The following is a 26,505-nucleotide window of genomic DNA, read 5'->3' as shown; positions in this document are numbered from 1 at the left end:
CCGTACTAACCCTCACCCTCTCCCGTACTACTTCCCACCCCTCTCTCCGTACTACTTCTACCCTCTCTCCAGTACTACTCCCACCTCTCCCATTCCCCCCTCTCTCTCCGTTACTAACCCCACACACCTCTCTCCATCCCCCCACCCCTCTCTCCGTACTAACCCCCACCCCTCTCTCCGTTACTCAACCCCCCACCCCTCTCTCTCCATGCTAACTCCCCCACCCTCTCTCCATATTACCCCTTCACCCCTCTCTCCGTACTAACCCCCTACCCTCTCTCTCCGTACTAACCCCCACCTCTCTCCGTACTCAACCCCCACACCCTCTCTCCGTACTAACCCCACCCTCTCTCCGTACTAACCCCCCACCCCTCTCTCGTACTAACCCCCCCACCCCCTCTCTCCGTGCCCTAACCCCCACCCCTCTCTCCGTACTAACTCCTCTCTCGTACTAACCCCCACCCTCTCTCCGTACTAACCCCCCACCCTCTCTCTCCGTACTAACTCCCACCCCTCTCTCCGTACTTCAACCCCCCACACCTCTCTCTCCGTACTCAACCCCCACACCCCTCTCTCCGTACTAACCCCCCACCCCTCTCTCTCTTTCACCCCTCTCTCCGTACTAACCCCCTACCCCTCTCTCCGTACTAACCCCCCACCCTCTCTCTGTACTAACCCCCCCACCCTCTCTCCGTACTAACCCCCCACCCCTCTCTCCGTACTAACCCCCCACCCCTTCTCCCGTACTAACCCCCCACACCCCTCTCTCCGTACTAACTCCCCCACCCCTCTCTCCATTACTATCCCCCACCCCTCTCTCCGTACTACCCCCCCCACCCCTCTCTCCGTACTAACCCCCCCACCCCTCTCTCCGTACTAACCCCCCACCCCTCTCTCCGTTACTAACCCCCCACCCTCTCTCCGTACTCAACCCCCCACCCCCTCTCTCCGTACTAACCCCCCACCCTCTCTCCGTACTAACCCTCACCTTCTCTCCATACTAACCCCCTACACCTCTCTCTCCGTACTAACCCCACCCCTCTCTCCGTACTAACCCCCTACCCCTCTCTCCGTACTAACCCCCTCACCCCCTCTCACGTACTAACCCCCACCCCTCTCTCATGTACTAACCCCCTCACCCTCTCTCCGTACTAACCCCACCTCTCTTTCATCCCTCCACCCCTCTCCGCTACTAACCCACCCCCCCTAACCACCCCTCTCTCCGTACTAACCCCCCACCCCTCTCTCCAGTACCTCTTCACCTCTCTCCGTACTCCAACCCCCCACACCTCTCTCCATAGTAACCCCACCTTTCTCTCCATAGTAACCCCCACACCTTTCTCTCCATAGTAACCCCCACCTCTCTCTCTATACTAACCCCCACCCACCCTCTCTCCGTACTAACCCCCCCACCCCTCTCTCCATTACTAACCCCCACCCTCTCTCCGATTCTTCCACCCCTCTCTCCGTAGCTAACTTCACCTCTCTCCGTACTTCCTCCCACCCCTCTCTCGATTCTACCCCCCACCCTCTCTCCTACTTCAACCCTCTCTCCGTACTAACCCCACCCCTCTCTCCGTACTAACTCTACCCTCTCTCCAGTACTACCCTCTACACCCCTCTCTCCGTACTCAACCCCCACATCCCTCACTTACCCTCTCTCCGTACCTCTACCCCTCTCTCCGTACTAACCCCCACCCCTCTCTCCGTTACTGCCAACCCCACCCCTCTCTCCATACTAACCCCACACCCCTCTCTCCGTACTAACCCCCCACCCTCTCTCCCCATCTCTAACCTCTCCCACCCCTCTCTCCGTACTAACCCCCCACCCCTCTCTCCGTACTAACCCCACCCCCTCTCTCCGTACTAACCCCCACCCTCTCTCCGTACTAACCCCCACCCCTCTCTCCGTACTAACCCCCACCCCTCTCTCCGTACTAACCCCCACCCCTCTCTCCGTACTAATCCCCCCACACTCTCTCATTACTAACCCCCCACCCCTCTCTCCGTACTAACCCCCACCTCTCTCCGTACTAACCCCCCACCCCTCTCTCTCCGCACTCAACTCCCCCCACCCCTCTCTCCGCATTTCAACCCCCACACCCTCTCTCCGTACTAACCTCCCCACCCTCTCTCTCCGTACTAACCCCCCACACCCCTCTCTCCGTACTAACCCCCACACCCCTCTCTCCGTACTAACCCCCACCCCTCTCTCCGTACTAACCCCCCCACCCCTCTCTCCGTACTAACCCCCCACCCCTCTCTCCGTACTAACCCCCCCACCCTCTCTCCATCTAACCCCCACCCTCTCTCTCCGTACTAACCCCCACCCTCTCTCCGCATTTAACCCCCCACCCCTCTCTCCGTACTAACCCCCCACCCCTCTCTCCGTACTAACCCCCACCCCTCTCTCCGTACTAACCACCCTCTCTCCATACTAACCCCTACCCCTCTCTCCGTACTAACCCCCCCACACCTCTCTCCATAGTAACCCCACACCTTTCTCTCCATAGTAACCCCACACCTTTCTCTCCATAGTAACCCCCCACCTCTCGCTCTATACTAACCCCCCACCCACACCGTACTAACCCCCACCCACACCGTACTAACCCCCCCCCACACCGTACTAACCCCCCCACACCTCTCTCTCTATCCAGTCTAACCCCCACTCTCACCTCTCTCTTTCTCTCTCCCTCCCAGGTGCAGTCGTTCCTGGCCCGTCAGGTGCCTTTCCCGTCCCGCCTGGGAGACCCTGCGGAGTTTGCCCACCTGGTGACATCACTGGCTGAGAACCCCATGATCAACGGAGAGGTCATCAGGCTGGACGGAGGCATCCGCATGCAACCCTGAGGACGGACGGGCTACCCTGAGGACGGACAGGAGTGGGGGAGTGTGTAGTTGGAGTGGGGAGTACATTTAGCAGACGCTCTTATCCAGAGCCACTTAGTGAGTGCATACATTTTCATTGGTACTGGTCTCCTGTGGGAATTGAACCCACAACCCTGGCGTTGCAAGTGCCATGCTCTACCAACTGAGCTACACGGGACATTTGACACCAACTGGAATGTAAAACTGTAACCCGTATATCCCTACTATAGCTCAAATGAATGCATGTATGTTTCTGTTCTTCATACCCAAAGCACTACGCTACGCTCCCTGTGGTTTTGTAAACTAATAAAAATCCTCATCCTGTTTTTCAGACTTTCTCTCCAACAATACAAACATGTTACGTTTTTTCCGACAGGTTTAGCTGAAATGATGCCACTGCAACCATAGAACATTTTACATTTTACATTTTCGTCATTTAGCAGACGCTCTTATCCAGAGCGAATTACAAATTAGTGCATTCACCTTATGATAGCCAGTGGGATAACCACTTTAATATATATATATATTTTTTTTGGGGGGTGTAGAAGGATTACTTTATCCTATCCCAGGTATTCCTTAAAGAGGTGGGGTTTCAAATGTCTCCGGAAGGTGGTGAGTGACTCCGCTGTCCTGGCGTCGTGAGGGAGCTTGTTCCACCATTGGGGTGCCAGAGCAGCGAACAGTTTTGACTGGGCTGAGCGGGAACTGTGCTTCCGCAGAGGAAGGGGAGCCAGCAGGCCAGAGGTGGATGAACGCAATGCCCTCGTTTGGGTGTAGGGACTGATCAGAGCCCGAAGGTACAGAGGTGCCGTTCCCCTCACAGCTCCGTAGGCAAGCACCATGCTCTTGTAGCAGATGTGAGCCTCAACTGGAAGCCAGTGGAGTGTGCGGAGGAGCGGGGTGACGTGAGAGAACTTGGGAAGGTTGAACACCAGACGGGCTGCGGCATTCTGGATGAGTTGTAGGGGTTTAATGGCACAGGCAGGGAGCCCAGCCAACAGCGAGTTGCAGTAATCCAGACGGGAGATGACAAGTGCCTGGATTAGGACCTGTGCCGCTTCCTGTGTAAGGCAGGGTCGTACTCTCCGAATGTTGTAGAGCATGAACCTGCAGGATCGGGTCACCGCTTTGATGTTGGCGGAGAATGACAGGGTGTTGTCCAGGGTCACGCCAAGGCTCTTCGCACTCTGGGAGGAGGACACAATGGAGTTGTCAACCGTGATGGCGAGATCATGGAGCGGGCAGTCCTTCCCCGGGAGGAAGAGCAGCTCCATCTTGCCGAGGTTCAGCTTGAGGTGGTGATCCGTCATCCATACTGATATGTCTGCCAGACATGCAGAGATGCGAGAGAAGATTAATTGTGTGTCGTCTGCGTAGCAATGATAGGAGAGGCCATGTGAGTCTCTGTGTGCGTGTTGTCTCTGTGTGCGTGTTGTCTCTGTGTGCGTGTTGTCTCTGTGTGCGTGTTGTCTGTGTGCGTGTTGTCTCTGTGTGCGTGTTGTCTGTGTGTGCGCGTGTTGTCTCTGTGTGCGTGTTGTCTGTGTGTGTGTTGTCTCTGTGCGCGTGTTGTCTGTGTGCGTGTTGTCTCTGTGTGCGTGTTGTCTGTGTGTGCGCGTGTTGTCTCTGTGTGCGTGTTGTCTGTGTGTGCGCGTGTTGTCTCTGTGTGCGTGTTGTCTCTGTGTGCGTGTTGTCTCTGTGTGCGTGTTGTCTGTGTGCGTGTTGTCTCTGTGTGCGTGTTGTCTGTGTGTGCGCGTGTTGTCTCTGTGTGCGTGTTGTCTCTGTGTGCGTGTTGTCTGTGTGTGTGTTGTCTCTGTGCGCGTGTTGTCTGTGTGTGCGCGTGTTGTCTCTGTGTGCGTGTTGTCTCTGTGTGCGCGTGTTGTCTCTGTGTGCGTGTTGTCTGTGTGCGTGTTGTCTCTGTGTGTGTGTGTGTTGTCTCTGTGCGCGTGTTGTCTCTGTGTGCGCGCGTGTGTGTTGTCTCTGTGCGCGTGTTGTCTCTCTGTGTGCGTGTTGTCTCTGTGCGCGCGCGTGTGTGTTGTCTTGTGTGTGTGTGCGTGTTGTCTCTGTGTGTGCGTGTTGTCTCTGTGTGTGTGTGTTGTCTCTGTGCGCGCGCGTGTGTGTGTTGTCTTGTGTGTGTGTGCGTGTTGTCTCTGTGTGCGCGTGTTGTCTCTGTGTGCGCGTGTTGTCTCTGTGCGCGCGCGTGTGTGTTGTCTTGTGTGTGTTGTCTCTGTGTGTGTGTGTTGTCTCTGTGTGCGCGTGTGTGTTGTCTTTCTTGTGTGTTGTCTCTGTGTGTGTGTGTGTGTGTGTGTGTGTGTTGTCTTGTGTGTGGTCGTGTGTGTTGTCTGTGTGTGTGTGTGTGTGTGTTGTCTCTGTGTGTGTGTGTGTGTGTGTGTGTGTTGTCTCTGTGTGTGTTGTCTCTGTGTGTGTGTGTGTTGTCTCTGTGTGTGTGTGTGTGTTGTCTCTGTGTGTGTGTGTCATACCTGAAGGAGGGGTGCTGTAAGTCTCAGAGGGTTCCGAGTGTTCGCTCCTCCCGAGGTCGTTGACCCCGCTGACCCGGAAGTGGTAGGTGGAGTATGGGAGGAGGGGCAACTCCAGATTATTGACATCTCCAGACACATACAGGTACCTCTCCCATCTCCCCTCCCCCTCAGAATGAAGCTCCTCCCTCACCTCCACCACAAACTCTATCAAGAAATAAACATTCTAACGTTCATAACAGGGTTGGGATAAATTCAGAATTTTGGAATTGACTCCCATTCATCTCCTGAGTTGAAAATCAAATTGAATTGGCCACACCCCACAGGATGTAGAATTTGAGTTGGAGTGACAGGAAGTAGAATTTAATTTAGTGCAATTCAAAGAAATTCCACTCGGTCAGAACATGAGTTTCATTGAATCTGACAGGTCACACTTCCAGATACCAAATAATATATAACTTTTCTCTGGAAACAATGTTCATATTATCTTTTAACATTAGTGCTTAGAATAGCCAATCATATTTCCACCAACCATTTCATTTCTTTGGCGTCTTTTTGAAGGCCTGAGGGTCGACTTTAGCTAATGCATTCTGGGAAATGTAGTATTTCCCCGTATTGAACAAAATGTTTTTATTGAAATATAATAACTTAGAATATTCACATACAGATTTTGTTTTCCTTGATAATTCATTTGAAGTGTTTGTCCTGATATTTAAGTGTTTGTCCTGATACAGCCTATAGGGAGGAGGTCAGAGACATGGCCGTGTGGTGCCAGGATAACAACCTCTCCCTCAACGTGATCAAGACAAAGGAGATGATTGTGGACTACAGGAAAAAAAGAGGACTGAGCACGCCCCCATTCTCATCGACTGGGCTGTAGTGGAACAGGTTGAGAGCTTCAAGTTCCTTGGTGTCCACATCACCAACGAACTATCATGGTCCAAACACACCAAGACAGTCGTGAAGAGGGCACGACAAAGCCTATTCCCCCTCAGGAGACTGAAAAGATTTGGCATGGGTCCTCAGATCCTCAAATTCTACACCTGCACCATCGAGAGCATCCTGACTGGTTGCATCACCGCCTGGTATGGCAACTGCTTGGCCTCCGACCGCAAGGCACTACAGAGGGTAGTGCGTACGGCCCAGTACATCACTGGGGCCAAGCTTCCTGCCATCCAGGACCTCTATACCGGGCGGTGTCAGAGGAAGGCTCTAAAAATTGTCAAAGACTCCAGCCACCCAAGTCATAGACTGTTCTCTCTGCTACCGCACGGCAAGCGGTACCGGAGTGCCAAGTCTAGGTCCAAAAGACTTCTCAACAGCTTCTACTCCCAAGCCATAAGACTCCTGAACAGCTAATCATGGCTACCCGGACTATTTGCACTGCCCCCACCCATCCTTTTTACGCTGCTGCTACTCTGTTAAGTATTTATGCATAGTCACTTTAACTCTACCCACATGTACATATTACCTCAACTACCTCAACTAGCCGGTGCCCCCGCATATTGACTCTGCACCGGTACCCCCCTGTGTATATAGCCTCCCTACTGTTATTTTATTTTACTTCTGCTCTTCTTTTTTGTTGGTTAAGGGCTGTAAGTAAGCATTTCACTGTAATGTCTGCACCTGTTGTATTCGGCGCATGTGGCCAATAAAATTTGATTTGATATTTGATATGCATTTATAAAATGACGTTTGATGTTTTATTACAAGATGTACTTTATATCTGTATAGACTACACCTAATATAGAATAGAAGAGGCATTTGAATTAAATTCGATTTTCTTAAATTTGAATCCTGTTTACTACTTCAATTCAAATTCTAGAATTTAATTGGAATTCAAAAAGGCATTCTGAATTGAGCCCAACCCTGGTTAATAAACATTCTAACACTAATAAACATCTCCACCACAAACTGTGTGTGTGTGTGTCTGTGGTGGGAGAATTGTGTCTGTGGTGGGAGAATTGTGTGTCTGTGGTGTGTCCAGCTGAGTGTCCGGCTGCGGTCCTGCTGTCCAGACAGAGACAGACGGGCTGCAGGAGAGAAGAGGTTAGAACGCACACACACACCAACCCACAACATGGGTATCACCTGACACACCAACCCACAACATGGGTATCACCTGACACACCAACCCACAACATGGGTATCACCTGACACACACCAACCCACAACATGGGTATCACCTGACACACACCAACCCACAACATGGGTATCACCTGACACACCAACCCACAACATGGGTATCACCTGACACACCAACCCACAACATGGGTATCACCTGAAGTACTAGCAGAGTAAATAGTTCAGAAATGGAAGAGGGAGGTGGAAGGTGAAGACCTCTGAGTCCGATGGATAAAGAACAATCTGGTCCAGCAGGGGTGACATTCTTGGAGAAAGTGGATCCTTGCCTTTTGGCGGAACCATTTGTGGTTTCAGGATGGTGGGAAAGGAGTTAGCTGCAGTTGAATCAGTGAAGGTTAGGGTTAGGGGTTAGGGTTAACCCTGTAGTGGACTTGTAATATTTGTTTGTGTTTCTTCCACCCAGAGGGTTGCTCGTAGGAACAGGGCGCCAGTGAAAGGAGTGATCTCTGGGGTAGCTTTAAGTGTGGAGGTGGAGCAGTTGAAGTTGAAGATTGCCGGTGTATGACGCAGACCTGGTGGTGAGACAGAGGAGTCATGAAGTTGAAGATTCCCGGTGTATGACACAGACCTGGTGGTGAGACAGAGGAGTCATGAAGTTGAAGATTCCCGGTGTATGACGCAGACCTGGTGGTGAGACAGGGGAGTCACTGTCAGTTCTTTTGAGTCAGTCTTTACCCGACAAAGTCATGTTAGGATATTTCAGTAATCCTGTTAGAGCTTTTGTGTCAAACCAACTGCGGTGTTTCAGGTGAAATGTTTATGGTCATGTTGCAGCAGTGTGTAGGACGGAGATTCCAAGATGTGGGAAGTGTGCAGGAGGGCATGGGACAGATGAGTGTGTAGTTTCAGAAGAAAAAGTTGTGTCAACTGTAGTGGTGCCCATGTTGCTGGGGATCGGAAGCGTCCGGTGCGATAGAGGCAGGTTGAGATGGCCAGGGTCAGAGTAGTACAGAAGGTGTCGTGTGCTGAGGCAGTGAAGAAAGTAGAGGAGGATGGGTCAAGGGTCAAGGGTGATGGATCCTGAGAGGAGCCCAGTGAGTAATAGATCTGTGCCAGAACAGAGGCCAACGACTGATATATGCTTCATTAAGGGTGGATTCTTAGCGTTCATAGCTATTGTTATCAATTGTACTGCAGGGATGGAACGTAAGTCACAATAGACGAGGGCATTACGTTCATCCACCTCTGGCCTGCTGGCCCCCCTACCTCTACGGAAGCACAGTTCCCGCTCAGCCCAGTCAAAACTGTTCGCTGCTCTGGCACCCCAATGGTGGAACAAGCTCCCCCATGACGCCAGGACAGCGGAGTCACTCACCACCTTCCGGAAACCCTACCTCGTTAAGGAATACCTGGAATAGTATAAAGTAATCATTCTTCCCCCACCCCCCATTAAAAAAAAGAAGAAGAAAAGTGGTTGTCCGACTGGCTATCATAAGTTGAATGCACCAATTTGTAAGTCGCTCTGGATAAGAGCGTCTGCTAAATGACTTAAATGTAAATGTAGACGTTGTGGTGGCAGCAGCAGAAAAGTACTTGGGGGAGATTTGACTTCAGAAGAGTTACAGGGAGTGTCCTGTAGGATTAGATCAGGTTAAATAGTGGAATACGGTGGTTTCTAATGAGGTTAGTTGGCAGGGCAGTTTTTTTTATAATGGATAATATTGTGGTTAAACTCAAATATACTAATTGACAAAAAACCTATTTTTTACAAAATGTTTAAAAAAGGTATAATCTTCGTAAATGATATAATCGGTAGGACTGGTGGAGTTATGTCTCACATGCAGCTAACAAAAACATATGGAAATGTCTGCTCTACCCAAAATTACAACCAAATAATTGCAGCCTTACCGCAAAAATGGAAGAGGAAAGTGGAAGGGGGAGAAAGTAAGGAACTTGTCTGTCGGCCGCATTAAAGAACATAATTGGTTAAAGAAAACTGTGATAAACAAAAAAGTATACTAGTTTCATTTAAGGACCAAAGGATTGACAGCCGTCCCATATAGATTGCAAAATAGTTGGGAAGAGATTTTTGACGTACCGATCCCATGGCATAGTGTTTATGAACTGATACGCAAAACGACACCGGATTCAAAACTTAGAATCTTTCAATGTAAATTATTATATAAAATTATTGCTACCAATAGAATGTTATTTATATGGGGGATACAATCTTCCCAGCTCTGCAGATTTTGCTGCGAAGAGACAGAATCATTAGATCATTTGTTTTGGTTCTGTCCATTTGTAGCTTGTTTTTGGACACAGGTCCAGAAATGGCTAAAGGATTGCAATATTTACCTGGAGCGTGTGTGTTTCGGGTCGTTGTCATGCTGGAAGACCCAGCCACAACCCATCTTCAATGCTCTTACTGAGGGAAGGAGGTTGTTGGCCAAGATCTTGCGATACATGGCCCATCCTCCCCTCAATACGGTGCAGTCGTCCTGTCCCCTTTGCAGAAAAGCATCCCCAAAGAATGATGTTTCAACTCCATGCTTCACGGTTGGGATGGTGTTTTTGGGGTTGTACTCATCCTTCTTCTTCCTCCAAACACGGCGAGTGGAGTTTAGACCAAAAAGCTATATTTTTGTCTCATCAGACCACATGACCTTCTCCCATTCCTCCTCTGGATCATCCAGATGGTCATTGGCAAACTTCAGACGGGCCTGGACATGCGCTGGCTTGAGCAGGGGGACCTTGCGTGCGCTGCAGGATTTTAATCCATGACGGCGTAGTGTGTTACTAATGGTTTTCTTTAAGACTGTGGTCCCAGCTCTCTTCAGGTCATTGATCAGGTCCTGCCGTGTAGTTCTGGGCTGATCCCTCACCTTCCTCATGGTCATTGATGCCCCACGAGGTGAGATCTTGCATGGAGCCCCAGACTGAGGGTGATTGACCGTCATCTTGAACTTCTTCCATTTTCTAATAATTGCGCCAACAGTTGTTGCCTTCTCACCAAGCTGCTTGCCTATTGTCCTGTAGCCCATCCCAGCCTTGTGCAGGTCTACAATTTTATCCCTGATGTCCTTACACAGCTCTCTGGTCTTGGCCATTGTGGAGAGGTTGGAGTCTGTTTGATTGAGTGTGTGGACAGGTGTCTTTTATACAGGTAATGAGTTCAAACAGGTGCAGTTAATACAGGTAATGAGTGGAGAACAGGAGGGCTTCTTAAAGAAAAACTAACAGGTCTGTGAGAGCCGGAATTCTTACTGGTTGGTAGGTGATCAAATACTTATGTCATGCAATAAAATGCAAATTAATTACTTAAAAATCATACAATGTGATTTTCTGGATTTTTGTTTTAGATTCAGTCTCTCACAGTTGAAGTGTACCTATGATAAAAATTACAGACCTCTACATGCTTTGTAAGTAGGAAAACCTGCAAAATCGACAGTGTATCAAATACTTGTTCTCCCCACTGTATGTATGTGTATGTATGCGTGTGTGTATGTGTGTGTATGTGTGTGTGTGTGTGTGTGTATGTGTGTGTGTGTGTGTGTATGTGTGTGTGTATATGGGGAGAAATAAACTAAACATCACAAACTACAGTTGAAGTCGGAAGTTTACATACACCTTAGCCAAATACATTTAAACTCAGTTTTTCACCATTCCTGACATTTAATCCTAGTAAAAATGTCCTGTCTTAGGTCAGTTAGGATCACCACTTTATTTTAAGAATGTGAAATGTCAGAATAATAGTAGAGAGAATGATTTATTTCAGCTTTTATTTATTTCATCACATTCCCTGTGGGTCAGAAGTTTACATACACTCAATTAGTATGTGGTAGCATTGCCTTTAAATAGTTTAACTTGGGTCAAACGTTTCGGGTAGCCTTCCACAAGCTTCCCACAATAAGTTGGGTGAATTTTGGCCCATTCCTCCTGACAGAGCTGGTGTAGTTGAGTCAGGTTTGTAGGCCTCCTTGCTCACACACGCTTTTTCAGTTCTGCCCTCACATTTTCTATAGGATTGAGGTCAGGGCTTTGTGATGGCCACTCCAATACCTTGACTTTGTTGTCCTTAAGCCATTTTGCCACAACTTTGGAAGTACTTAGTGTATGTAAACTTCTGACCCACTGGAATTGTGATACAGTGAATTATAAGTTAAATAATCTGTCTGTAAACAGTTTTTGGAAAAATTACTTGTGTCATGCACAAAGTAGATGTCCTAACCGACTTGCCAAAACTATAGTTTGTTAACAAGACATTTGTGGAGTGGTTGAAAAACAAGTTTTAATGACTCCAACCTAAGTGTATGTACATTTCCGACTTCAACTGTAGTTCAGGGAATGGCAAACAAATAACATTATACATTACTTTGTGGTGACTAGCTACAGGTGTTAGCAACTTAGCTAGCTAGCAACATACCTTGAATGGTTGGATCTTTCCCGTCCATGGTGGAAAAAGAACCGGGTTTCAACCGGTCCCCATTGTAGTCAGTGGCCACAAAGTGATCACTGCACATGGTCAACCGCAGCTGGTGAATGACTTCAGCTGTCGTATTGAGGCCATAAGCAGGATGTCGGACGGTCTGCAGCCATGCCTGACACAAAGCTCCATCGTGGACAGGAAAAGAGTGGAAATGTTCAGTGTATTTGTATATCTGACCGGAACATAATATTACCCGGGTCCATTGCACTTCATGTTTGCCAACGTTACTCAGCTACTAACGTTATTGGCCTTACTGTGTTAAGAAGCGTGTTTCGGCGGGTCATGTTTCAGAAGACGCATGACTCAACCTTTCCTCCCGAGCCCATTGGGGAGTTGCAGCGATGAGACAAGATCAAAAAAGGGGGTAAAAAAATGTAAATAAAGAAAAATTAAAATCAATAATAAAAGGAATAACTGCTAGTCCGCTAGCCCAGCTACCGTTATTGTCACGCCCTGGCTCTGGGGACACTGTTATGTTGAGCCAGGGTGTGTAGATCTATGTTCCCTATTTCTATGTTGGCCTGAGTGACTCCCAATCAGAGGCAACGAGTGTCCGCTAGCCCAGCTACCGTTATTGTCACCCCCTGGCTCTGGGGACACTGTTATGTTGAGCCAGGGTGTGTAGATCTATGTTCCCTATTTCTATGTTGGCCTGAGTGACTCCCAATCAGAGGCAACGAGTGTCAGCTGTTTGCTGGTTGTCTCTGATTGGGAGCCATATTTATACTGTCGGTTTTTCCTTTGGTTTTGTGGGTTCTTGTTTCGAGTTGGTTGTGTTATACCGTGTACTGTCACGTTTCCGTCTTTTTGTTGTTTTGATATCGTTTTCGCTTTAATAAATGAGTATGTTTGCCTGCAACGCTGCGCCTTGGTCTACTCCTTACCCTGACGATCGTGACAGAAGAACCCACCAAAACTGGACCAAGCAGCGAGTCGAGGAGCCATCACCAGGGAAATCCCTAGCAGATCTCCGTGGCAGCCTCGACTGGGTCAAGCCGAGTGAAGAGCGGAGAGAGTGGACTTGGGAACAATGGATTAAGAGTCTCGACTGGGCCAAGCCAAGTGAAGAGCAGAGAGGTTGGACTTTGAAGCAGTGGGGTGAGAGTCTGGCGAGAACTAGGGAGGCCTGGTCCACGGGGAGGAGAGAACCCCAGAAAATTTTTAGGGGGGGGCTCACGACGTGGACGACGGGGCAGCCGGAGGCCGCGATGGAGCGGTCCAGCGGGTGTGCAGAGGAGGCCGCCAGGTTAAGGGGGCCACTGATCACAGAGGAGAGGGAAAGTGTGGAGGCACGGCGAGAGGTACTGGGGTGTGTTACCAGTCCGGTCCGGCCCGTTCCTGATCCCTGCGTAGGGCCAGTGGTGTGTGTCCCCAGTACGGTCCGGCCTGTTCCTGTTCCTCGCATCGAGCCTGTGGTGCGTGTCGTCAGCCCGGCCCGGCCTGTTCCTGCTCCCCGCACCAAACCTATGGTGCGCGTCGCCAGCCCGGTCCGGCCCGTTCCTGCTCCCCGCACCAAGTCTGGGGTGCGTTTCGTCAGCCCTGTCCGGCCCGTTCCTGCTCTCCGCACCAAGTCTGTGGTGCGCGTCGCCAGCCCGGTCCGGCCTGTTCCTGCTCCCCGCACCAAGCCAATGGTGCGCGTCGCCAGCCCGGCCCGGCCTGTTCCTGCTCCCTGCACCAAACCTGTGGTGCGCGTAGCCAGCCCGGTCCGGCCTGTTCCTGCTCCCCGCACCAAACCTGTGGTGCGTTTCGTCAGCCCTGTCCGGCCCGTTCCTGCTCTCCGCACCAAGTCTGTGGTGCGCGTCGCCAGCCCGGTCCGGCCTGTTCCTGCTCCCCGCACAAAGTCTGTGGTGCGCGTCGCCAGCCCGGTCCGGCCCGTTCCTGCTCTACGCATCAAGTCTGTGGTGCGCGTCGCCAGCCCAGTCCGGCCCATTCCTACTCCACGCACCAAGCCAGGGGTGCGCATCGTCAGCCCGGTCCGGTCCGTTCCTGTTCCACGCACCAAGCCAGGGGTGCGTGTCGTCAGTCCGGCTCCGGCCAGCGGGGCCAGACCGGACCAGGGGTACTTTGGGGGGTTGGAGAGGAAGTGGGGATCAGGCCCAGAGCCGGATCCGCCGCCAAGGCGGAGTGCCCACCCGGTCCCTCCCCTGTGGTATGTAGTTGGCTCGGTCGGAGTCCGCGCCTTTAGGGGGGGGTACTGTCACGCCCTGGCTCTGGGGACACTGTTATGTTGAGCCAGGGTGTGTAGATCTATGTTCCCTATTTCTATGTTGGCCTGAGTGACTCCCAATCAGAGGCAACGAGTGTCCGCTAGCCCAGCTACCGTTATTGTCACCCCCTGGCTCTGGGGACACTGTTATGTTGAGCCAGGGTGTGTAGATCTATGTTCCCTATTTCTATGTTGGCCTGAGTGACTCCCAATCAGAGGCAACGAGTGTCAGCTGTTTGCTGGTTGTCTCTGATTGGGAGCCATATTTATACTGTCGGTTTTTCCTTTGGTTTTGTGGGTTCTTGTTTCGAGTTGGTTGTGTTATACCGTGTACTGTCACGTTTCCGTCTTTTGTTGTTTTGATATCGTTTCGCTTAATAAATGAGTATGTTTGCCTGCAACGCTGCGCCTTGGTCTACTCCTTACCCTGACGATCGTGACAGTTATCTAATAAAAGGAATAACCGCTAGCCTAGCTAACATTTTCTAATAAAAGGAATAACCGCTAGCCTAGCTAACGTTTTCTAATAAAAGGAATAACCACTAGCCTAGCTACCGTTATCTAATAAAAGGAATAACCGCTAGCCCAGCTAACGTTATCTAATAAAAAGAATAACCGCTAGCCTAGCTAATGTTATCTAATAAAAGGAATAACCGCTAGCCTGGCTAACGTTATCTAATAAAAGGAATAACCGCTAGCCTGGCTAACGTTATCTAATAAAATGAATTTTTATAGATTGGTGTGATCAATCCTTGGTTCCAAATATCGGGGAAAATACCTGCAGTTAGGATAATGTTGAAGAGTTTGAGTATAGCCAATTTGAATTTGTGGTCTGTATATTTGATCATTTCAATGAAAATACCATCAGCACCACAGGCCTTTTTGGGTTGGAGAGTGCAAAGTTTTTCCAATAATTATTGTTCTGTCCAGGGTAGGGGAGGGAATGGCCGGCAGGGATGTAGCTCAGTTGATAGAGCATGGCGTTTGCAACGCCAGGGTTGTGGGTTCGATTCCCACGGGGGGCCAGTATAAAAAAAATATATATATATATGTATTCACTAACTGTAAGTCGCTCTGGATAAGAGCGTCTGCTAAATGACTAAAATGTAAATGTATGTAATTGGGGTATCCACAGGATTCTGATAGTCTTTGACTGCTGATTCAAGGATTTGTAATTTTTCTTGTATATCTTGTTGTTCTGGGCTCTTTGTTATATTGCTGTAGAGGTTTGCAAAGTCATTTCTCCACATATCCCCATTTTGGATAGCCAATTCCTCATGATGAGGTTTGTTTAATTTATTCCAATTCTCCCAGAAGTGGTTTGATTCTATGGATTCCTCAATCACATCCAGCTGATTTCTAATGTGCTGTTCCTTTTTTGTTCTTAGGGTGTGTTTGTATTGCTTCAGTGTTTCCCCATATTGAAGGCGTATATTTTTGTTGTCTGGGTGTCTGTGTTTTTGATTAAATATATTTCTCAATGACTTTCTTAGATTTCTGCAATCATTATCAAACAATTTTTCATTATCTATTATTTTTGGTTTGCTCTTATGTTTCTTAAGATTAGCCAAGGAGGCTAATTTGTCAAATATAAAGTTTATGTTCCAAACGGCCAAATGTACACCTTCATTGGTGTAGGAGAATGTTAAGGCTAAAAAGTTGTCCAGGAGAGATTGTATTTTTTGGCTACTAATTGCTTTTTGGTAGATTTCTGTACTGTTTGCACTCCATCTATAGGTCTGTTTAGTACCATGTAATTTATTGGGCCGTGATGCTTCATGGTTGGGTTCTGCTCTTCTCAGATACACTGTGATTTTACTGTGGTCTGAGAGAGGTGTTAGTGGGCTGACTGTGAAGGCTCTGAGAGACTCTGGGTTCAGGTCGGTGATGAAGCAGTCTACAGTACTGCTGCCAAGGGATGAGCTGTAGGTGTACCTACCAAAAGAGTCCCCTCTTAGCCTACCATTGACTATGTACAGACCCAGTGTTCGACTGAGCTTCAGGAGCTGTACTCCATTTTAGTTGTTTCTGGGGGGGGGAGGGAAAGGTTGTTGCTTCCCGGTAGGTGTTTGTCCCCATGACTGTTAATAGTGTCTAGTTCTTCTGCTGTTCTAGCATTCAGGTCTTTATTATTATATTATTAGGTCTCCACAGACCAGCACGTTGCCTTGGGCCTGAAAGTGACTAATCTCCCCCTCTAGAATGGAGAAACTCTCTTCATTGAAGTAGGGTGACTCTGAGGGGGGAATGTATGTGGCACAGAGGAAGACGTTTTTATCTGTGAAGATAGCCTTCTTGTTGATTTTTCAAGCCTTGTAAATTCCAACATGCAACGTAAGAAAGAGAACAGAATGAGAGAGAGAGAGACAACAGTTGGTAGAGCATGGCGCTTGTAACGCCAGGGTAGTGGGTTCGATCCCCGGGACCACCCATACGTAAAAATGTATGCACACATGACTGTAAGTCGCTTTGGATAAAAGCATCTGCTAAATGGCATATTATTTTTATTATTATTACATTTACATTTTAGTCATTTAGCAGACGCTCTTATCCAGAGCGACTTACAGTTAGTGAGTGCATACATATTTTTTTTTTTTTCATACTGGCCCCCCATGGGAATCGAACCCTCAACCCTGGCGTTGCAAACGCCATGCTCTATCAACTGAGCTACATCCCTGCCGGCCATTCCCTCCCCTACCCTGGACCAATTGTGCGCCGCCCCATGGGTCTCCCGGTCGCGGCCGGCTACGACAGAGCCTGGATTCGAACCAGGATCTCTAGTGGCACAGCTAACACTGCGATGCAGTGCCTTAGACCACTGCGCCAATCAGATCTGCTGCTCTCTCCAGTTAGGGCTCTATTCAATCAGATCTGCTGCGCTCTTCAGTTAGGGCTCTATTCAATCAGATCTGCTCTCTTCAGTTAGGGCTCTATTCAATCAGATCTGCTGCGCTCTCCAGTTAGGGCTCTATTCAATCAGATCTGCTGCTCTCTCCAGTTAGGGCTCTATTCAATCAGATCTGCTGCTCTCTCCAGTTAGGGCTCTATTCAATCAGATCTGCTGCTCTCTTCAGTTAGGGCTCTATTCAATCACATCTGATGCTCTCTCCAGTTAGGGCTCTATTCAATCAGATATGCTGCTCTCTCCAGTTAGGGCTCTATTCAATCAGATCTGCTGCTCTCCTCAGTTAGGGCTCTATTCAATCAGATCTGCTGCTCTCTTCAGTTATGGCTCTATTCAATCAGATCTGCTGCGCTCTTCAGTTAGGGCTCTATTCAATCAGATCTGCTGCGCTCTTCAGTTAGGGCTCTATTCAATCAGATCTGCTGCGCTCTTCAGTTAGGGCTCTATTCAATCAGATCTGCTGCTCTCTTCAGTTAGGGCTCTATTCAATCAGATCTGCTGCTCTCTCCAGTTAGGGCTCTATTCAATAAGATCTGCTGCACTCTTCAGTTAGGGCTCTATTCAATCAGATCTGCTGCGCTCTTCAGTTAGGGCTCTATTCAATCAGATCTGCTGCGCTCTTCAGTTAGGGCTCTATTCAATCAGATCTGCTGCTCTCTTCAGTTAGGGCTCTATTCAATCAGATCTGCTGCGCTCTTCAGTTAGGGCTCTATTCAATCAGATCTGCTGCTCTCTTCAGTTAGGGCTCTATTCAATCAGATCTGCTGCTCTCTCCAGTTAGGGCTCTATTCAATCAGATCTGCTGCTCTCTTCAGTTAGGGCTCTATTCAATCAGATCTGTTGCTCTCTCCAGTTAGGGCTCTATTCAAATCAGATCCGCTGCTCTCTTCAGTTAGGGCTCTATTCAATCAGATCTGCTGCTCTCTTCAATAAGATCTGCTGCTCTCTCCAGTTAGGGCTCTATTCAATCAGATCTGCTGCTCTCCTCAGTTAGGGCTCTATTCAATCAGATCCGCTGCTCTCTTCAGTTAGGGCTCTATTCAATCAGATCTGCTGCTCTCTTCAATAAGATCTGCTGCTCTCTCCAGTTAGGGCTCTATTCAATCAGATATGCTGCTCTCTCCAGTTAGGGCTCTATTCAATCAGATCTGCTGCTCTCCTCAGTTAGGGCTCTATTCAATCAGATCTGCTGCTCTCTTCAGTTATGGCTCGATTCAATCAGATCTGCTGCGCTCTTCAGTTAGGGCTCTATTCAATCAGATCTGCTGCTCTCTTCAGTTAGGGCTCTATTCAATCAGATCTGCTGCGCTCTTCAGTTAGGGCTCTATTCAATCAGATCTGCTGCTCTCTCCAGTTAGGGCTCTATTCAATCAGATCTGCTGCTCTCTCCAGTTAGGGCTCTATTCAATCAGATCTGCTGCTCTCTCCAGTTAGGGCTCTATTCAATCCGATCTGCTGCTCTCTTCAGTTAGGGCTCTATTCCCTAACTCCGGACTGAACCGGGCGCTGACGAGAATGGCAGCCTTACGACTACCTCTTAGGAAACTTTGCAGTATTTTTATGTATTATTTTTTACATTATTAGCTCAGAAAGTGTTTTGTATCAATAAATACAGCCGGGGAAAATTATTGGTTATCAGAGCGGTGGTAACTCACCAGCATTACGACCAGGAATACGACTTTCCCGAAGCAGATCCTTTATTTGCTCTCCACAGGGCAATTGAACTGATTCCAGCGGCTGACCCAAAACATCGCCGGCGGAGGAGAGGCACTCGGAGCGGCCTGCTGGTTCGACTTAGGAGGCGCGCACACCACCCACCGCTTCCAAGTATACTACTCGCTAATGTTCAGTCTTTGGTTAACAAGTTCGACGAACTCCGGGCAAGGATTTCTTTCCAGATACTTTGTTTCATGGAAACATGGCTCTCTGGGGATATTCTGTCGAAATCGGTCCAGCCAGACGGGTTCTCAGTTCATCGCACAGACAGGAATAAATATCTCTCCGGGAAGCAGAAGGGCGGAGGTGTGTGTTTCTTGATTAACGACTCATGGTGTAATTGTAGTAACATACAGGAACGAGTCCTTTTGTTCACCCGACCTAGAATATCTCACAATCAAATGCCGACCGTATTATCTCCCAAGATAATTCTCTTCGGTTATAGTCACGGCCATGTATATCCCCCCCTCAAGCCGATACCACGACGGCCCTCAAAGAACTTCACTGGACTTTATGCAAACTGGAAACCATATATCCTGAGGCTGCATTTATTGTAGCAGGGGATTTTAACAAAGCAAATTTGAGGACTAGGCTGCCGAAGTTCTATCAACATATCGACTGTTGTACTCGCGCTGCTAAAATCCTCGACCATTGCTATTCGAACTTCCAGGATGGTTCTAAGGCCCTCCCCCGCCCTCCTTTCGGCAAGTCTGACCATGACTCCATTTTGCTCCTCCCTTCGTATAGGCAGAAACTCAAACAGGAAATATCCGTGCTAAGGACTATTCAACGCCGGTCTGACCAATCGGAATCCACGCTTCAAGATTGTTTTGATCACGCGGACTGGGATATGTTCCGGGTAGCTTCCGAAAATAATTTAGACGAATACACTGAAAAGGTGACTGAGTTTATCAGGAAGTGTATAGGTGATGTTGTGCCCACTGTGACTATTAAAACCTACCCTAACCAGGAACCGTGGATAGATGGCAGCATTCGTGCCAATCTGAAAGCGCGAACCACCGCATTCAACCATGGCAAGGTGACTGGGAATATGGCAGAATACAAACAGTGTCGCTACTCACTCCGCAAGGCAATTAAACTGGCAAAACATCAGTATAGAGACAAAGTGGAGTCGCAATTCAATGGCTCAGACACGAGACGTATGTGGCAGGGTCTACAGACAATCACGGACTACAAAAGGAAAACCAGCCACGTCACCGACGTCTCGCCTTCTTTGCCCGCTTTGAGGATAACACAGTGCCACTGACGAGGCCCACTACCAAGGACTGTGGCCTCTCCTTCTCCGTGGCCGACGTGATTAAGACATTTAAGCATGTTAACCCCCGCAAGGCTGCCGGCCCAGACGGCATCCCTAGCCGCGTCCTCAGAGCATGCGTAGACCAGCTGGCATGTGAGTTTATGGACATATTCAATCTCTCCCTTTCCCAGTCTGCTGTTCCCACATGCTTCAAGATGGCCACCATTGTTCCTGTACCCAAGAAAGCAAAGGTAACTGAACTAAATGACTATCGCACTGTAGCGCTCACCTCTGTCATCATGAAGTGCTTTGAGAGACTAGTCAAGGATCATATCACCTCTACCTTACCTGTCACCCTAGACCCACTTCAATTTGCTTACCGCCCCAATAGATCCACAGACGATGCAATCGCCATCACACTGCACACTGCCCTATCCCATCTGGACAAGAGGAATACCTATGTAAGAATGCTGTTCATTGACTATAGCTCAGCATTCAACACCATAGTACCCTCCAAGCTCATCATTAAGCTCGAGGCCCTGGGTCTGAACCCCGCCCTGTGCAACTGGGTCCTGGACTTCCTGACGGGCCGCCCCCAGGTGGTGAAGGTAGGAAACAACATCTCCACTTCGCTGATCCTCAACACTGGGGCCCCACAAGGGTGCGTGCTCAGCCCCCTCCTGTACTCCCTGTTCACCCATGACTGGGTGGCCAGGCACGCCTCCAATTCAATCATCAAGTTTGCAGACTGCTTGATTACCAACAATGATGAGACCGCCTACAGGGAGGAGGTGAGGGCTCTGGGAGTGTGGTGCCAGGAAAATAACCTCTCACTCAACGTCAACAAAACAAAGGAGATGATCGTGGACTTCAGAAAACAGCAGAGGGTGCACCCCCATATCCACATCGACGGGACCGCAGTGGAGAAGGTGAAAAGCTTCAAGTTCCTTGGCGTACACATCACCGACAAACTGAAATGGTCCACCCACGCAGACAGTGTGGTGAAGAAGGCGCAACAGAGCCTCTTCAACCTCAGGAGGCTGAAGAAATTCGGCTTGGCACCTAAAACCCTCACAAACCTTTACAGATGCACAATTGAGAGCATCCTGTCGGGCTGTATCACCGCCTGGTACGGCAACTGCACCGCCCGCAACCGCAGGGCTCTCCAGAGGGTAGTGCGGTCTGCCGAACGCATTATCAGGGGCAAACTACCCACCCTCCAAGACACATACAGCACCCGATGTCACAGGAAGGCCAAAAAGCTCTTCAAGGACATCAACCACCTGAGCCACTGCCTGTTCACCCCGATATCATCCAGAAGGCGAGGTCAGTACAGGTGCATCAAAGCTGGGACAGAGAGAATGAAAAACAGCGTCTATCTCAAGGCCATCAGACTGTTAAATAGCCATCACTAGCACATTAGAGGCTGCTGCTGCCTATTGAAATCACTGGCCACTTTAAGAAATGGAACACTAGTCACTTTAATCATGTTTACATATCTTGCACTACTCATCTCATATGTATATACTGTATTCTATAATATTCTACTGTATCTTAGTCCATGCCGCTCTGTCATTTCTTGTCCATATATTTATATATTCTTAAATCCCATCCCTTACTAGTTGTGTGTGTATTGGGTATATGTTGTGAAATTGTTAGATATTACTGCACTGTCGGAGCTAGAAGCACAAGCATTTCGCTACACCCGCTATAACATCTGCTAAACACGTGTATGTGACAAATAACATTTGATTTGATTTACTCAATAAGATCTGCTTTAGCTGACCTTCGCATAGCGGTTGTTTTGGTGTTGTTGGAGGTGGAACTGAGTTAGTGCTGTCAAATCCACAAGCGACTCCTGGCATTATACCTGAAGCGGGCGTTGCCATTGGCTGCACGGAGTCGCATGAACAGAAATCCACTGGGGGAGGGAGGGGTGTACTGGCTGCTATTGTACCTGCTTGTTGCGTCGTGTATCTTATCTATCTTAGTAATTAACCCCACATCTACTAATAAATGGGGACTATGCATAACCAAAACACGACTAAATCGTCTCCTTGTGTGAGTCTTAATGTGTGTAAAAGAAAAGCAAGCCAGTCCCAATTCGATCCCCTTGGCCTTTACCCTTTAATGTTTATATATCTGAATGGTCTGGATAGGTAGAACCAGACTAGTAGTGGAGGTCCCACCGTCTTGCACATCTACCAACAAAGACGGAGACATTGAGGGTAAATAAAATTAGTACAAAATCATTTTATTGTTGGACTTGACAAATTAAAAACAATGTCACCTTAAATGAATATAACAATGACTGAATGAACTGGTCTGTGATTCACTCTTCTTCTTTCACTGACAGAACAGTCCAACAGAGGGGAGTATCTCTATCTCTGGCTAGCGCTGGCGCTCGTGTTAGCGGAGGTGATAACTGCCGGGGCGGCAGGAGGGGCGGTGGCTTCTCTGTACTGCTGAGTCCAGCTCTGAGGATCCTGTCCATGGAGCTAACAGACAGGAGAGAGGACAGACAGGAGAGAGGACAGACAGGCGAGAGGACAGACAGGAGAGAGGACAGACAGGAGAGAGGACAGACAGGAGAGAGGACAGACAGGAGAGAGGACAGACAGGAGAGAGGACAGACAGGAGAGAGGACAGACAGGAGAGAGGACAGACAGGCGAGAGGACAGACAGGAGAGGACAGACAGGAGAGAGGACAGACAGGAGAGAGGACAACCTCAGTTATATAGCTACAGTGCCTAGTGAAAGTCTACACACCTTTGCAAAGTTTACATTTTGTTGCGTTACATTTCTAATCTAAAAAGAGATTAAATAAAGATCCCCCCCCCCCCCCACAATCTACTCCACAATTTCAAAGTAAAATTAATTAATTTCAGAAAAATTCTATAAACTAGAAAAGTACACTTCCTGAAGAAAATGTGGTGTATTTGCTGGTTTAAAGTAACACATTATAGCACTGGTTATAGATGAAAAGATTGATTGATTGAATGACTGGATATGATAAAATAGCCTGAACATGTGAAAGTTAGTTTGGTGTATCTAGCTTAAAACAGTCCAAGAGTTACTGTTGGCAAGTTATTTTATGCAAATGTATATATCATTATAGATCAATATTTTAAAATAATTTGAATTTAGGATAGCCTGAACATGAGAAAGTTGGTTTGGGGTCTCTAGCTTGAATGGTTCAGGAGTTACTGTTGGTGGGTTATTTGATGTAAATCCCATAGTTATAGTTGATAAAAGTTTTAAAGAATTTGAAGTAAGGATAGCCTAAAGGTTTTAAAGTTGTTCTTCTAGCTAGCTTAGCTGGCCAAGGACCGTTTTAAATAGCTATCTCTGTATGTCTATGGCTCTCATTCAAAACCATGTTCATTTATGCACTATAAATGGTATCAAACATCTGAATGCAAGTAATCTAAGTTGGGTCAGTCTAAACATCCCAATGTTGGTTTGGAGTTGATAGTGTGATGTCACGAGAGGCTGTGTCCTGGAGGGACGTTACATCCCCCTGAGGTGGCTGCAAACCCAGACAGCTATGGCTCCATCTGCTGGTATGGTCGGGAACTCCACCCCTCTATGGCCAATCTTCCCACGCAGCTGAAACAAATGAGGAGCTGATGAGCTGAAGGTTTGTTGAAGGGAAGAGACACGGTCTCCAAGCTGGGCTCTCTGGAGGACAAGAGTGCTGCACGTCCACTTCCATGAGGAATATAAGGATTTGGAGATACTTACCTTTGGGAAATACTCACCTTTGGATATATGCACCTGTGGAAATACGTGTGGGACATTTGGAAGGACGTTTTGCTGGGTTGGCCACTAGCTGCAACGTGGAATACAGTAAGACTGGGGAAAAGTTATTTGAGCGAGGGAGAGTTATGATTTTGGATGTGGAAGAGACATCCCTGAACTGTTAACCCTTAAAGAGCCACCAGAGAACAGAATTGTGTTATACTTTCGTTAGTTTCCCAAGACCTTTAATAAAATCCTTGTTTTGTTTGAACCTTGTCTCCTTGCACTACTTGAGCAATCCCGCTGAAAGCTGTGTAGCCTCTCGTGACATCACAGATGGTGGAGAATACGGGCACGCTCAAGTGTTATTAGTGCATGTCAGAGGAGGATACCGAAGGTTTGATCACCCAGTTTTCCAAGTTGGCCGTAGGCTCCCCGCCGACTGAAATGGAGGACATATTGAAAGCCCTTGTTGCTGGCCAGCAAGCCCAGATGCAAGTAAACGTGGCTCTCTTGGAGGAGCAAAAGAAAGCCAACCTTCTGAAGGCAGAGGAATTGCAGTTGCAGAGACAGAGGGTGGTCCAAAATACCCGCCCAATAAAGGCAAGTGACTTTATATCTAAGATGGGAGCTACCGATGACATTGAGGCATACCTGCATGCATTTGAGGCCACGGCCACTAGGGAAGCCTGGCCCAAGCAACAGTGGGTTGGTCTGTTAGCCCCCTTCCTAACCGGGAATCGCTGAATGCTGTCCGGGACCTGGGCCCTGACCAGGTTACTGACTATGATGCCCTGAAGTCTGAGATCCTCAGCAGATATGGACTCACAAAGTTTGGTATGGCCCAGCGCTTTCACAGTTGGACCTTCCAACCAGACCAACCTCCTCGGGCGCAGATGCATGAACTTGTCCGAATCGCAAGGAAATGGCTGGATCCGCAGAGGAATACAGCAGCGGCGGTGGTGGAGGCCGTTGTGGTGGATCGTTACCTACGCGCCCTGCCTTATGAGGCAAAACGGTTCATCAGTCAACAGGCCTTGACCACGGCTGATCTGACCGTGGAAGCTGTGGAAAGTACCAGGCCACAGCGGAGATGCTGAATGCTTCCCGAAAAGACCCCAGGAGGGCGGCCCCACCACAAATGGGAAGAACCCGTCCAAAGGACCCCCAAGGTCTCGAACCCAGCCACGTCAGGACTTATCCCGGCTCCAGGGGGAGCCAGAAACCAGGCGGGTCCAAGAAGAGTACACCAGGAGGGGGAAACTCGACAGTGTTACCGGTGTGGGGAGATGGGACATATCTCCTGGCAGTGTGGGAAACCAGCCGATGAACCTATGCCCACTGCGGAGTCCTCCAGCTCAGCACCCACACACCGTTTTGCCTCGCTCTTGGGAGTCGTGGATGGCGGCCCAGATCGACCCCCCCACCTGCCCGGTAACTGTGAATCACCATGATGTGGAGGCCTTACTGGATTCTGGTAGCCGGGCCACCCTGGTGCGTAAGGATTTGGTGGGCCCAACGTGTCTGACCCCGGGGAAAGTCCTCCCAGTTTCCTGTGTCCATGGGGACACCAGAGAATACCCCATTACTGAACTTACAATGACCAGCACACGGGGAACCATACACACGACGGCGGGGTGGTTGATTCCCTCCCCCGTCCCCTGTCCTAATTGGACGAGACTGCCCAGCCTTTTACCCACTCTGGAGAGAGTCTCAGGAGAGGATAACCCGAGTACCTCGGAAACGGAGAGGCAAGACTCATCCTGGGAAGGCTCCGGTGCAATCCTCCGAGTTACTCACTCCCGCCCGGGCTCTGATAGGGATGGCAGGTGCCCAGACCGACACAGAGACGGAGCTACAGAATCTGGACAAAGAACTGTCTGGTCTGAAGGGGACCGCTGAGAGGTATCGTTGGTTAAAGCAACAGTTAGACATGAAGACAGAAGAGTTAGATATCCTCCAGGCTAAACTCCAACAGAGCTCCTTCCCTAAGCAACAGGAGGAGCTGGAGAGGCTGCGCAGGACCATCGAGGAGTGTGAGGAGACCCTGCGCAGGAGTAAGGAGGTCCAGAAGAAGGCAGAGGAGAAGTACAAGGTGTTGGAGAACAAGATGAAGAATGCGGAGGCAGAGAGAGAGAAGGAACTGAAAGCTGCTCAACAGAAGCTAAACTCTGCTAAAACCAAGGCTGATGCGTTCAGTAAGAAACTCAAGGAGAGACAACAGGAGGCTGAGTCCCTGGTCCTAGAGTTGGAGGAGTTGAAGAGAGAGCAGTCTGGCAAGCACCACGGCAATGCGGACGCCCTCTCCCGGCGTGATGCCTTCTTCGCTGCCTTTACCCCGACGAGGACGTCGGTCCCGAGGAGGGGGATGTGTGATGTCACGAGAGGCTGTGTCCTGGAGGGACGTTACATCCCCCTGAGGTGGCTGCAAACCCAGACAGCTATGGCTCCATCTGCTGGTATGGTCGGGAACTCCACCCCTCTATGGCCAATCTTCCCACGCAGCTGAAACCAATCAGGGGCTGATGAGCTGAAGGTTTGTTGAAGGGAAGAGACACGGTCTCCAAGCTGGGCTCTCTGGAGGACAAGAGTGCTGCACGTCCACTTCCATGAGGAATATAAGGATTTGGAGATACTTACCTTTGGGAAATACTCACCTTTGGATATATGCACCTGTGGAAATACGTGTGGGACATTTGGAAGGACGTTTTGCTGGGTTGGCCACTAGCTGCAACGTGGAATACAGTAAGACTGGGGAAAAGTTAT

At 49.0% G+C, this 26,505-nt stretch overlaps 2 protein-coding genes across 6 annotated transcripts in view; one reads left to right on the top strand and one right to left on the bottom strand.

Moving 5' to 3' along the window:
• Nucleotides 1-3,194, top strand: part of hsd17b10 (hydroxysteroid (17-beta) dehydrogenase 10) — a 50,595-nt gene extending 47,401 nt beyond the window's left edge. The window contains exon 7 of the mRNA XM_045213815.1: nucleotides 2,701-3,194. Coding sequence (XP_045069750.1) covers nucleotides 2,701-2,850 — 150 coding nt within the window. The 3' untranslated portion in view covers nucleotides 2,851-3,194. The remainder of the gene's footprint in view (nucleotides 1-2,700) is intronic.
• Nucleotides 3,195-22,231: 19,037 nt separating this feature from the next.
• Nucleotides 22,232-26,505, bottom strand: part of ndnl2 (necdin-like 2) — a 29,364-nt gene continuing 25,090 nt past the window's right edge. For all 5 annotated transcript variants that reach the window (XM_045213818.1, XM_045213820.1, XM_045213817.1 and 2 more), the window contains one exon: nucleotides 22,232-22,496. In XM_045213818.1, coding sequence (XP_045069753.1) covers nucleotides 22,380-22,496 — 117 coding nt within the window. In that variant the 3' untranslated portion in view covers nucleotides 22,232-22,379. The remainder of the gene's footprint in view (nucleotides 22,497-26,505) is intronic.

Source organism: Coregonus clupeaformis, unplaced genomic scaffold (genome assembly GCF_020615455.1).
Source record: "Coregonus clupeaformis isolate EN_2021a unplaced genomic scaffold, ASM2061545v1 scaf0157, whole genome shotgun sequence".
Taxonomy (NCBI): Eukaryota; Metazoa; Chordata; class Actinopteri; order Salmoniformes; family Salmonidae; genus Coregonus; species Coregonus clupeaformis.
Note: the sequence above shows the minus strand (reverse complement) of the source record. Positions and strands in the feature narration are given on the sequence as shown.